The sequence below is a fragment of the Motacilla alba genome, chromosome 1A (assembly GCF_015832195.1).
Source record: "Motacilla alba alba isolate MOTALB_02 chromosome 1A, Motacilla_alba_V1.0_pri, whole genome shotgun sequence".
Taxonomy (NCBI): Eukaryota; Metazoa; Chordata; class Aves; order Passeriformes; family Motacillidae; genus Motacilla; species Motacilla alba.
The window spans coordinates 57,074,976-57,088,998 of NC_052031.1; the positions used below are offsets into that span (position 1 = coordinate 57,074,976).

General features: G+C 41.3%; 1 protein-coding gene across 8 annotated transcripts in view; it reads left to right on the plus strand.

The window, feature by feature from the left end:
- Nucleotides 1–14,023, plus strand: part of ITPR2 (inositol 1,4,5-trisphosphate receptor type 2) — a 243,926-nt gene that overhangs the window by 122,600 nt on the left and 107,303 nt on the right. For all 8 annotated transcript variants that reach the window (XM_038154646.1, XM_038154647.1, XM_038154648.1 and 5 more), the window contains 3 exons: nt 5,223–5,413; nt 6,674–6,816; nt 8,366–8,474. In XM_038154646.1, the coding sequence (XP_038010574.1) occupies nt 5,223–5,413; nt 6,674–6,816; nt 8,366–8,474 (443 nt within the window). The remainder of the gene's footprint in view (nt 1–5,222; nt 5,414–6,673; nt 6,817–8,365; nt 8,475–14,023) is intronic.

A 14,023-nucleotide genomic window follows, 5' to 3' on the forward strand; every position in this document is an offset into this window, starting at 1 on the left:
AAGCTGGAACAGGTACAGAGGAAGCACTGCTGGGGTGGTCAGGGGAAAGGAGAACTCTGTTACAGGAAGGGAATTCAGAACCCCCACATATTTTGCTTAGCAAAACACAGACCTGTGTTGTTGCTCTTTAAATGTACTCAAGAAGATAAATAGTCACAGAGACATTTAAGCTGAAGGACAGTGCTGACCCAAAACCAACTGGACATAAATTACACTAGGTTGTAAATAACCTAAATAAATTTAGATTGTAAATCAGAGGATTAGAACCCTCTTTGGATGGATGTCCTTGGTCAGTGGGCTGAGAGAAAGTAGAGAGAGGAGGAATGGCAGATAAGCTGCCATCATTTTAAATGAGGCTCAGTAATTTTTTCCAAAGATATTAAAGAGTATGGATTGTCTGTAACAGAGAGCAGATGGTCTGAAGGTGTTATAAAGTCCTTTCTAGTTGAGTATTTATTCCCTAATTTAAAGTCACCAACACCTCCTTGTACAGAATCAAAAAAAACCCCTCTCCTCTGGTTCTTCTTGACCATGCTTTTATGCCCTCTAAAGCCCTTTACTTTTCCCTGACAAATTACAAATAGGAAATATTAAACATAAAGTCTAGGTCACCTTTTGTTGCTTCTTTGAAATCATGATGTGTATTTTAATGTCCATATAGATGAATTTTTATATACTATTTTTTTCAGTCCTGAAAGTACGTTTCTTTCGCTTCCCATTTGAATTTTAAAATCTTTTTTCCATTTTATAAAAAGCTAGACCTTCATTTTCAATTTTTAGTTCAAATAAAATAATTATCCTGTTGTTACTTTTTTGACAGCAAGAAGAATACATTTCAGATGAAGCACATATTTTATTCTATTTTAACTGTTTGTGTTTCCCTAATTGCAAGAAAAATTCAATGATGATCTTTTTACAGGCTGATAAATATTTTAGCGTAGATTTTCTTTTGGAAAAAAACATTCAAGTGAAGGGTACAAGATTGGCAGGTTTGTGTCTTGCCTACACAAAGCTTTTATTTCCCTTAAAAAGTCTTGCTGTCGCTAGCATTAGTGTCTCTCCATCTGAATGCATTTGTTAAGCAGTCAGTAAATGATTAAGGAGCTGGAGGGACTGATTTATGGAACAAAATTAATTGAACTAAATATGCATCACTCTGTTATGTGACAAGTGGGAAGTGTGGGAGAACATGATAGAGCCGTCTGCGACTACCAGGGGTTGTAAACTGGGAGCAGAGCAAAAGATTCATAGCCAGATACTGCTGGGGCTTTTTCCTGACCCAGACTGCCCAGCACACTCCTTCTTGAGGGCCTCTTAGGGACCAAATGCCTGTGTGTCTCCCTGAAAACCCACACCAAGGATGCTTCAGGGTTAATTAGCTGTGAAGCCACCACTCACTGGTGTGTTCTGTATATACTGCAAAAGCCAGTGGAGTGACATTTAAAATTAGAGAGCAGTAGGTGGAAATAGCGAGAACAGCGAGGTTCCTTATGGCAAGATAGATTATTCTGAAGAATGGGCATCCAAGGAAAATTACAGGCAAGGGCTACTTCCTGGAAATCCTTAGGACTAAACTGGTCCTCAGACACGGGCAGCAGCACAGTGAAAGCACAGTACTTCAGGAGGCATTCCTGAAATAGATCCAATTGCTGTGCTCCTGTGAAGAGAACTACATGCAGGTAATTTAACAAAATAACACCTGGGCCCATTTCAGCCTCTCTGGGAGCAGCTGGACCATGCTCCGGGGCCTTGGCTGGAGCTTGCTTGTCCAGAGTGCCTTGATTTTTACCTGCTTGATTCTTTGCATCCCTGGTGCCCTTTTCTTTTGAGTCTTTGAGTACTATTTCATTGTTTAAGCAATAAGGGGGAGGAAAGCTGCTGATCACTGGATGCCCACAGACCCATCCAGCACGGGCAGGGTGTTTTGCTGGGACCTGGCTGAATTTGCAGCACTGTTTCTCACCACTGCCATGGGTTGTGTTTATTTGCTTGTCTTGGCTCCTCTTGGTTCTATTGCTGAGAGATAATTGGGAGCAGCAGATTGAGAGTTAGTAGTTTAAAGGATTTCCCAGAAATTCCATCTCCTCTGACACTGCAAAATGGTGTTATATATTCAGGATGAAATTAGCCCTGTGCACAGTGCCCTAGAGTGGGAAATGTATAAGCCTGGAATGTGCCCTCCACTGCAGGGCAGAATTTACCTGTGCTGGAGACATCACAGAGTCACACAATATTCTGAGCTGGAAGGGACCCGCAAAGATCATTGAGTCTATCTTGGTAAGTATCCTGCTGGATACTTATGTACAGACAGTCACATAGTTTTTTCCCAAGTTCACCTGATGAAAGACAGAATTTTACCCCTTCTTGGCTCCTTTGTGTACCAGCTCTATCTGTACTTTGCAAGTTTGAGTGCTGTCCAAAAGTATTTCTAAGTGGAACAAAAATAAACATGCTTTTAAATATTTCATGTTGATACTTTAAGGGAGATTGACACATTTTGAAGAGGAAAGCAGCCTACAACACCTAAATTAAAAATAAATATTTATGTTCACATTTGTTCATCAGCTTTCCAAAATGTAAAAATATGTTTCATGTAGTTTTAAATAATGAAATGTGAAACAAATGAAAGATAAACTTTCTACAAGCTGAAAAGAAATAAGAAGACAAAGGCTTTGTTTATAGCTTAGACTTCAACAGTGCCCTTTGACAACCAATACAAATCTTAATTACAAATGGAATTATACATGTAAGAACTGCTCAAAACAAAGGAGTATTTTTTTCTCTCTCTGGTTTTCTTTGTGATAGTTTTAATTAGCTCCAACTCTTTGAACAATCATAGTCCTTGACTGCTCCTCAGACACTGATGGAAGTTGTTAGCTTCAAATGGCATCTCTAGGACTGCAGAAGTCTGGGTTTTCCTCTGAACAGTGTGCTCCCCATTGCTAAATTTATTCTTCGATATATCAGGATTCTGCATACATTCCACTTAATTGAGAAGTTAGCATTGTCCAGTAGCATTCCAGTGATTGACATTAGGACACAATAAATTGGATTAATAGGCTGCAGCACCCCACCCACACTGGCAGAACTTTAATGGACTTCTCTAGTAAAGTAGGCAGCAACAGGGCAAATGTGTTTTGAAAAACAGCCCAGTTGAATTATATGGAAAAACAATCATTAGAAATAATGGCCAGCCATACATGGCATTTTCCACATGTTAATCAGAAACTTGCCTTCAAAACAAATGGAGAGTGGAAAGGAAAAGTCAATTTGTGTCTTCCCAGCTTAACCTATTTTTTTTTTAATTCCCTGTGGCGTACCATTTAAAAAAAGTGCTTACCAGAAATGGATTTAGAGAATTCTCTTTCATCCCAATGGAACAGCCTGATCCATGGGGGAAGCCCCAGTCCTGCATCAGGATCCAACCTTGCAGTGGGAAGAGAGGAGGGTGCCCTGAACCTGTGGGATCCATTAAAGGGAAGAGAGTCCTCATGACAGAACGCCCTTGCCACAGTCTCTGAGGCTGGAGGTTGAGGTGTCACAGCCAGATTTAGGTTTATAATAAAAGTTGTCACTTCAGTCTTGTCCTGAGGGGAAGAGAAAGTTTGTGCCTGGGATCTGTGACTCAATGTGCTTGGCAGCACTGCAGGCTTCATTCATCAGAGCGGTGTGGTGCCTCTGCCTGCATGTCCTTCCGTGGGGCTGGAGGCATGGGCTGCTTGGGACAGAAGGGCATCTGCTGACTTCACAGGTTCAGGACATAAAGCTGGATATATTTTAGAGCTGGGAGGGAGAGGTGTGGAGTATTTTTTATCCCTTCCTCCACTGTGGAAAATGTGTTAGTGAGGAATAGTGGGGAAATGCCTCAGAGAAACATTGCACAGAACTGCAATTGGGACTAATTACTTTTTAAATTTCAGCTTGTTTCAATAAGGAAAACTAAAAAATTGCTTATTATTGGTCATTATTACAAATGGATTAGAACTGCTCCATTATATTTTTAAGTTTTTATTAAACATAAGCTGTGCCACAGAAGTTAAGTGAAATGAAATGGAATACAGAGCCTAATCACTGGAACATAACCTGGTCTTTCAGAGATATTGATCATAGGCTCACAGAATGGTTTGGGTTGAAAAGGACCTTAAACAGCATCCATCTCCACCCCTGCTATGGGCAAGGACACCTTCCACTACCCCAGCTTGCTCAGAGCTCCATCCAGCCTGGCCTGAAACATTTCCAGGGATGGGGCAAGCTCTTGTTTATTGGCTGAATTTCAGACTACTCATGCTGAGCCAGAGAACAATGTCACTCTGATCTCCAGTGGGATGGAAAGGAGCAGCTAACACAGAGATTTTATTGGGGGAGAGGGCAGATACCTTCTAATGCTGCCTTTCAAACTTCCTTTTCAAAGAACAGTTCAGGATGTCATAGCAGTGTAATAGTGCATACCCTGCAAGAATTCCTGCAAGTCTCTTCTCATTTATTTTATTCTGATATTCTCTCTATTGTCATTTCCTGCCTCTAAAGCCTAAAAAGAAAAAAAATTGCAATTTTTAGCTATTGATTAAATTTTTTAAACTATCAATTAGACTATCAGATGTTTATTAACTACTGAATATATTGCAGTGGCATCCAGGCACCATCCAGGAATCCAGGGTTTAGCAGTATAGGAAACCCAGAGAGAAGAGGAGACAGTCTTTTTCAAATTTAATTTGTATGCACTTGGTTCCTCAAGGTCTTCACAAGTGGAATACACAGTAAAGCAACAGAGTGTACTTGGGATAAATTGGATAAATGTGCGTATGTCCACTAGAAAGAAAAATTTCAGAATTTGCTTCTGAATAGAGTAAAACTAACTGTTGAAATAACACATACTCCTTTTGCTACTCTTATTAATATCTCTGGATTTTTTTTCAAGTTAGTAGAAAAATTATTCTGTTTTTAAAAAATGTATCTGTGTCTGTGAAAATATATACTGGAAATGATTCTTGGTTCTCATCTCATTTAAAATAGTACAGCTTGCTTTTCTTTAACTAGATTATGGCTGATTTCTACCACTTAGGTATGCTTATTTTAAAGTGTTCTTATTTTTAGGATCCTTATTTTTAAAACCTATTGAAGTGATATCACCTTGCCCCTTAACTTTGAGATCAGGCTGTTGCATGCCATGATCTCTATAAGATTTTCAAGGTTTTGCCTTCTGTTTTTCCTTTTTATTAAAGCAAAGAACCGTGGGATTGCGATTCCAGTGGATTTGGACAGCCAGGTGAACACCTTATTCATGAAGAGTCACTCCAACATGGTGCAGAGGGCAGCCATGGGCTGGAGGATGTCAGCCCGCAGTGGACCTCGCTTCAAAGAAGCTCTTGGTGGGCCAGCATGGGATTACAGGAATATCATAGAGAAACTACAGGTACAGAAATAGCAAATGGCTTGGGCAGAAGTGGACTGCAGTTTATCTCACATGTGCCAGACGTGGAAAACACCAGAGACAGGACCAGTGCATTTTTAGTGCTGGATGAAAGGAGCCACTGCACTTCTGTGTGGGGATGGCTGAAAAGGCTCAGCTCTTCAAGATCAGAATTTGGCTCCTACAGAAATCAGAGAGGGGTGGGAAGTATCACAGAATGATCTGAGCTGGAAGGATCCCACGAGGATCATTGAGTCCAACCCCTGGCCCTGCACAGGACAATCCCCAACAATCCCACCCTGTGCTTGAGAGCATTGTCCAAACACTCTTGGAGCTCTGGCAGCCTTGGGGCCGTGACCATTCCCTGGAGAGCCTGTTCAGTGCCTCAGCACCCTCTGGGGGAAGAACCTTTTCCTGATATCCACCCTGACCCTCCCCTGACACATCTCCAGCCATTCCCTCAGGTCCTGTCCCTGGTCACACAGAGCAGAGATCAGGGCCTGCTCCTCCTCTTCCCCTCGTGAGGAAGCCGCAGAACTGCTGTGAGCTCTGGCCTCAGTCTGCTCCTCTCCAGCTGAACAGACCAAGTGTCCTCAGCTGCTCGTGTGGCTTTCTCTTCAGGCCCTTCACCATCTCCATGTCCCTCCTTTGGGAGGGACTTACATTGTGGTGCCCAAAACTGCACACAGTATTCAAGTTGTGTTCTCCTTGAAGTTCTCCACAGAGCAGCATCTCCCTTCTGCCTTTTTATGGCCACGTGTCCTATTCTGGCTGCAGAGGAGATATTGGAGGTTTTAGGTCATGTTTGTGTCACTGGAGATTGCCATGAGATGGAGATCATCTTGTGCATGTAGAGCCTAAATGGCATCAGGGGTTTACGACCTGAGAAAACAGCAGGACCCAGACAAATGGAGGGGCCCTAAACACCAAGGACACAACACCTGAGGTGACACATTAACTGTTTGTGGTGAGCATTGTTTTTCCAGCACACCATCATCCTAACTGCTACCACAGGTTTTGTGAGCACTATAGCAGAGAAGAAATTTGAAAGAGAGTAACAATGGGCACCTTGTCCCCCTTGCCCTGCATGAGGAGTGGTGTGAAGAAAGGCTTGAGGTTGCTTTACAGCCACCTGGGCTGCCCAGGGCTCTTGCTGTTGGGTATCACACTGGGCTAAGCAGTGCATCACACCAAACTGTGCAACTCCACAGCGACGTTGTTGTAGTTCTCCTGCAGTTATGGATGTTCTCCTGTCTCCCCCAGGACGTGGTGTCCTCCTTGGAGCAGCAGTTCACGCCTATGATGCAAGCTGAGTTCTCAGTGCTGGTTGATGTGCTGCACAGCCCAGAGCTCCTGTTCCCTGAGGGCAGTGATGCCAGAATAAGATGCGGCGCTTTCATGTCCAAGTAAGCGGTGTGCAGAGGGGCCTGTTTGCTTCTTTTGGAAAGATGGCAGGGTTTTTACTTTTTCAAGAGCATTTACCTCTGGTTTTCAGCAGAGACTTAAGCATGCAGGTGACCAAGTTTACTGTTGAAAGCTAAAAGTGAGGTCTTTTTATCCATATTTTATACTTCTCAGCAGTTTTGTTGTCTGGAGAGCATAAAGGGAGAGGGGTTGCTTGCCTTACCTGCTAGATATGGGATGTTAGTTGCTTGTTAACAAGCTCAACCTACTTCTGTTTTCTCAGTTGGCTACTTTGCTATTACATTTCACCAAATCTACAACAGAAACTTAGATTTTCCATAGCAGAATTTTCAAGAATTCATAATGAAGCAGTGGGCTGCTCAAGGCTCGTGGGTTTTTTTGTTGGATTTTTTTTTTTGGTACAGCAAATTTACATTTTTATTTTAAACTGCCAACAGCTCTTTGAAAATACATTTCACTGGGACCCCTATCTGGTCCTGAATTATTAGATGTTTTATTTGCAGTCTGTGCATTGGAATAGAGTCTTGCAAATTTTTTATTAGTCCTCAAGTGAGATGCCCTCCCTGCCCTTGAGAAACTATAATTTAAACAGAGATAACTTGGGGGAAATGAATGCATTTGGCAGCTCTCCTGATTCCTTGGTTATGTGCATATTCTGCAGAGGTAGCATTATAACAATATACTTTGTGTTTGGAAAAATTAAAAAAATAAAAATTAAATTTTGAGATTATCCCATCCCATGTCCTCTGTCCAAACTCCTGTTTGAAGCCAGCATCAAAATGCAAAAAAAAAAAAAAAAATCCCAAAACTTGTCCAAGGCCTTCAGATTTCCTCCCTCCCTATTTTCATAAACATTTCTCCAGCAATGTGAACCAGTGCAAGGACCTGTGCACAGATCTGTTCTGCACAAAGACAGGCTGCTTCTGGTATCGGCTTCAGCTGACTGAAATCCAAACTTCTGTCACAGTCATAGCTGGAGAAAGAAATGGACCTTGTTTTCTGGCTTGTCAAGTGGTTGTGTGAATGTAAACAACAATTATCTTTCATCCAAATGTCTGTATTTCTGAACATTTCCATGTAAGCTTTTTTGGAAATCCTTTTGGCTGAATACCATTTGCTAATTATATCATAAATATATTATAACCATCATAGAAGTTGGAAGGTGTAAAGGTTGTAGATTTTAAAGTTTGCAAGATGCATGGTGAACACTGGTTACCTTTAAATAATTGTTAAAATAAGTTACCTTTAAATAAAGGATGAAATAGCAAGTCTGGATCTTAAACTGTAAACCCTCAAAAAAGTGGATGTAGAATTCTGTCTTCTGTATGGGCAGTAAGATATGCAAATTGACACAAAAATCTCCCAACACCTTGAAAGTCCCATTTCCTTTTTAATTATGATTCTCTTGACCACTTTTATTTCTTTTCCTTGAGGAAAAATATAGTGATGGGCAATTTTTACATAAAGAAATTGCAGCATGGCTCAGCAACAATGTGCAATGCTCTTTGAGTTTTAATATTTTACTTTCAGGTTGATTAATCATACAAAGAAGCTAATGGAGAAAGAAGAAAAGCTCTGCATTAAAATCCTTCAAACTTTGCGAGAAATGCTTGACAAGAAAACCAATTTTGCAGAAGAGGTACTGCTTCCACTTTCATATTAAATATAGAACTAACAGCACAGTATTAATAACAGAATCTGACATGATTTCAGTTTTGTGCATGTTTTAGAGATAACCTGGTGCCTTAGGAACAGTGTGGTAAGCTAGCAAGTTGGTTTAGAACAAAAGAAACTCTCTGCCTTACATAGGTCTGTGTTAGGGACTTGATAAGAGTCAAGGCAAGCAAGATAAAATGAATTAGCAGTGGCAAGTATTACTATGTGTAATTATTATATATTGGATATTCTCTATTTCTGGAGATTAGTCTTAATTTTCACACCTGACTTTACCATAAAATCAATGAAAATATATAAGGATTTTTAATTGCAATTGTACAGTTTTTCCCTGCTGCCTGTGGTGCCAGACTTTTGTACTCCACACGCTTTTTAATGCTCCCAAATGTGTGAAAGGAAATATGCAATGTTTAAGCAGAGCTGCCAGTTTTGGGAAGAAGTGACATAGTCTGTAGTCTGTAAGTGTCTAATTATTTCTTGCATTCCTCTCTCCCTTCATTGCCCAGTTTTCTCTTGCAAAACCAAGTCTTTCAAATGCTTCTTTCATTTTGCCTGTTCCTTTGGCTATCAGTAGGCAGATTCAGATGTAGATGCCAGCTGTCCCTGTTCTTTCTGAGCCTGATTCCAGTGTCTTTTGTGTAATTTCCTCTTATCTGTATTTCTGGGTATTCCCCAAACCCCTTCAGCATTATTCACTCTTAAATATGAATCATGGAGTTAACATCTAATTTCTCAGTGCTGTCATCAGACCTGCCCTGTGCAAAAATAACCAGTTTAAGCAGAGGAAACCAACCCCGTCTTCACCTCCTCCTCAAAGAAAACTGTAGTTAGGCCTGGGCAGACAAATTCTTTTTTAATGTCATAAAGAGAATTTCATAGGGGAAGCAGATATTATTACTCTTTATTATTATTCATATTTATTCTAATAGCATTCTGGGTGTATAACACCACTGCATCACATGGGAAAAATAATTTGCTTTTGTAACTGACCTTTTCCAAACCTCTCTAAAAGAATTACATGGACCCACTATAAGTTAACCTCATCTCAGGACTACAGGAGAGGAAAAAAGGCAACACTTTTAATGTAGGACTTGAAACAAGCAAGAAGATTTGCTTGTTTTAGTTGCTCCTTATACCCTGCTTTAGGTGCTAATAAAGGAAGACAGAGTTAAGGGAGGGAATTCCCATCAGAAGGAATGTGCTCCATAGGTCTGTAAGGGTTCTGCTTTTCAGGAGTGGGTAAAGAAGGTGTATTCCCAAATCCCTTATGTGACCTCCACCATCTTGGGGGTGCATGGTGGGTGGAAAAGCTCTTTCTAAACAGAATTTCTCCCCTGTGCTTCCTCTGGAATCCCATTGGTTTTACACTGAGGAATGTGATGAATCAGTGCAAACAAATATGTGAATAAACAAGCTTGGATATGCTTTGCAAGTGCTTCTCTGGCTTGCTACTCTTATGAGTCATTGTTCAATGCCATGGACTTCAGAACAGTAAAAACAGCACAATGAATAGCCTCATGTGCATGTTTCCCATCTTTTTTTGGGCTGTGATCTCACTGCCTGCAAAGTTATTCAATATGGCATGCAGATATTAAAAAAAACAAAAATAGTAGTAAATACATAATGGTCATAACCAGAACAAAGCTACAGAGGGATGTGGGACATTCTGACAGGAAGCCTGCGTTTGCTAGTCACCCATCAAATTGTATTTTCTGTGATAATCCTGAGAAAAATGGTCAACCTCCAGTTTCTGCAGACTCCCACAGTGAGAAAGAAGGATGAAATAATGAAATAAAATTTCCTCCTCTCTCTTCAAATTAATTCCCACCACTGAGCACCTTCTACGGTCTTTGTCCTTCATTTGACCACTGGAAGGTAGCCTATGTCATTTGCTGAAGGAACAGGAGGCAAAATAGGAGTAGAGGCTTATTTCACTAATTTTATACCTATTCCTGCACCCACTATGTCAACTCTATTGTTGCACCTCCCCTTGGTGGTGAGTTTCAGGTCTCTGGTGCTCTTCTGGCTCCATATCTTTGGATTTCCTGGCAGTCAGCTCTGAGGCAGCACTCACTTGTGCCTTGTCTTGCTTAGCACCACAGCATCTAATCATGCTGGGAATCAAAGTTTAATTTCTGAAGTTTGATTTAAGGTATATAAATGAGACATAAAACCTCCTGGCCATTGATTGGCTTTCATAAGTAATTGTGGGTGATTATTGCAGTCTCCTGGGAGTTCTGTATTGAGTCCTAGCCCTGTTTGTATTGATTGGGTCACCAACTGGAGTGAAACCTGATCCACAGCTCCTCTCTTCCAGAACAGCGTTAAAACACTTGGGGAAAGCAGCACGTGGGGGGAGCTCACATTTCCGCTGTTCAGATAGCTACTGCAGTATCTAAATGCATTTATCTAAAGCTTGCTTCAGACTGACTATTTGAGAAGAAAAGTAGGAGGGACAGAAAGGACTGTGCTTGGACTAGATGTGCCCCATTTTTGGGTTTAAAATCACTGGCAGTTTTTATACCCATTTTGCAAAACCAGAAGGATCTTGGACTGGGATTTTTTGAATTTATTTAGGCATATCTTTTTGTGTTTCACTGTAGTGCTTGATACTAGTTTAATTTCTGTGTGACTGTTGCCTCTAAACCTATTTATACACCTCAGTTTGAATATGAGTAACATTTCCAAAAGCACCTGAGATATGTAGACTGATGTATGCTCACTTTGCAAATGACTGGAGCAGTTTAAAATCTTTGTATTACCTTGCTGCCCTACTTAAAGTCCATACAACAGAGCTGCTGGGCCAGGAAGAGTGGTCCAACATCTTCAGAGAGGGTTCAGAAGCTTAAATTAAACCCTCCCCAGTGAATTGGATGAAGTTGTTGAACTCTTGATCAAATGGTGCTCATGTGGACTTCTTGCCTGACTCCAGCTGCTGGCATGGCAATGCCTTGGGTATGGACAACCTGCTGATTTCCCAGCTGTTCATAAATTAGGCCAGCACCTCTGGGGGAAAAATATCCTCTCTGTTACCATGTGTATATTACATCTGATCAGATGTGCTAGTGGATGGTGGGGTGTTACAGAATGTGGCAGAATCCAGGCCTGTGTGCCCCTCCCTAAGGCAGCTCCTTTGAGAGCCACTGCTGTAAATGAATGGAACCCTTCAGGAAGGGGTGCCTGTGCTGCAGAGCTCACACTTTATACTTTTTCTTCCTCTTTTAGGTGTTGAACCTCAGTATAAATAATTGAAAACTGCATTTTTAAGTGTCAGTAAAACAAAGACTCTGTAAGCTGCTTAATTGTCAGAAATAAGTAGTTGCACTTTTTGCCTTTTTTGGAAAAACTCATGGAAAATGTTGGGTTTTCTCTTAGGCATTTGTAGTAGTTCATGATTTAAAATCACAGAAGTAGCTTTGTGGCCTTTGGTTTTGCGGGGTTAATGTTTCTGCATTCAGCTTTAGATATGAAATGTAAGCTGTCCTCTCCTCTTTGTTTGCAGGAACACCACCAAATATACAAGTGAAACAAACAGTACAGCTTTGGTGGAAATAAAAATGTATTTTATACCTCTAAGATGTGGTCCCAGATATGGCCGCTGCTGGCTCTTGGTCATTTTGTGCCAGAAGAACTGGATCTTTTCATGTGGAGCTGTTGACAAAACTCCAGTGAGTTTGTCAAAAGCAGTCATGCCAGTTTATTATTGTATTGATCTACCAGGCAAGCTGAAGCCAGTGGGAGCTGCAGGTCTTTTTCTGCTGGGGTAAATGGCCTCAATGGGTTTTAGAAGCCAGGAGATTTTGGGAGCCACTACAGTGTCCCAGCATTGCAGCTCATTGAATCACAGATGTTCTCAACTTAAACTGCATTCTATTCTATAGCCTCATCTTTTCAAGATGATTTGACTTATTTGCATGTGCAAATTAGGTAGCATTCAGATAAACAGAATTTGTAGGTGGCAAAAAAGAAAAGGAGGAGAAAGAGAATAATTCTGAAAATGTGTTGCTTGCTGAATGCATCATACCTCAAAAGAATGTTTCTTTTAAATAGGAGAGCGGGATCCCAATTCCTTTATTTGTGTTACTAGTCACATTTTGGGTTAGTGGCACTGCAGGCATTTTGAAGAATTACATTTAATTTTTCCCTGTTTCTGCTGTCAGTTTTATTTGTGCTGATGTATAAAAATACCTGTGCACTGGCCTGTTTTTCCCTGTTGTCAACAGGCCATTCTCCTCACTAAGCTCAGTGTGCCTGCAGGGTGATAGGGGGTCAGAAACACCACAGGAGAACATGCATGCTCAGTGCTGTTTGTAGTGAATTTTTTAAAAAAATAACTTATGTATTTTAGCTGATAAAGGACACTTTTTCAGGGTCCTGCATTAAAAACTCACTCCTTAGGAAACCAGTTCACAGGGAGGGACTGGGGGTGCAGGGAGGAAGAATGTTTGGTTATCTCCAGCAGTGCCAGCCTGGTTGTGGACCAGCACTTCCGGTATGGTCAAAAACCTGCTGTTGTGGCTTTGTCATGAAAGTTAAATGATGAGTGAAAACTCAAACATAAGTGGGGACAAACCCCTTTGTCTTGGAGATGCTTTGTGTGAAGGTGGTGGTCAGCTGCAGAACCAAAGCCTCCAGGAATTCATTGCAGCACAGGATTCAAGCTTTGTTATTGCCCTGAATCCTCTGAGCCAGTAATTGCAGTGGCAGGGGCACCAGAGCTTTCAGATATGCAAGACTAAACACTGGACGTGGTCAGAACGTGAATGTGTGGTAATTTCTCATTAGACCCACGCACTGACTTTTACAAAAGAGAGAAAACCTACAGAAAAACAAATGAGCACAGTTTCACTTTTCCCCCTCTAGGCTTCAAGCTGGGATAATTAAGCAAAGGGATACAAGGAGGCATGTGATGGTGATGGTGTTGTTTGTTCTAGCCAGGTGTAGTCAGCCACTGCTCAGAGCCTCAGGCCATCATGCACTATTGTGTTGTTATTGCTGCACATTTCTGGAGCTGTAACAGGCAGCATCAACCAGAGTATTCTGAATTAGCATCTCTCATCTTTGAGGTACCCCTTTTCCTTCCTGTGATGTGCATTGTTCTGGACTGAAAGAACAGTGCTGCTGGACAGCCCCCAGATATTTTGCTGGATTTTCGATCACGTCCATTTGCTGCTGATGCAAAAGCCTGTGAGAACTGGATATTTGGAAAGTGTGACTTATTTTTAAGGGGATATTTTTTTTTTCTGTAAATAACAGGCCCTAGAGATTTGCTCCACCTTTGGATTGTCACCTGCTTGTGTCACCTTCAGAAGCCTTTTGAGAGCCACTGTGCTTGGGCCAGTTGAGAGGCACCTACAGGGGTCTGTGCCATGGGTGGTTTCAGGCAAAATGCATTGCCCTTGTTGAGCTGGACAGGAACTTTAAACTCAAAAGTCATGTATCAAGGACAGGTAATTCAGCAGACAGCTCTCCTGACACCCTACAAAGTGCAGGTCCTCATCTAGTGAAAGGCAG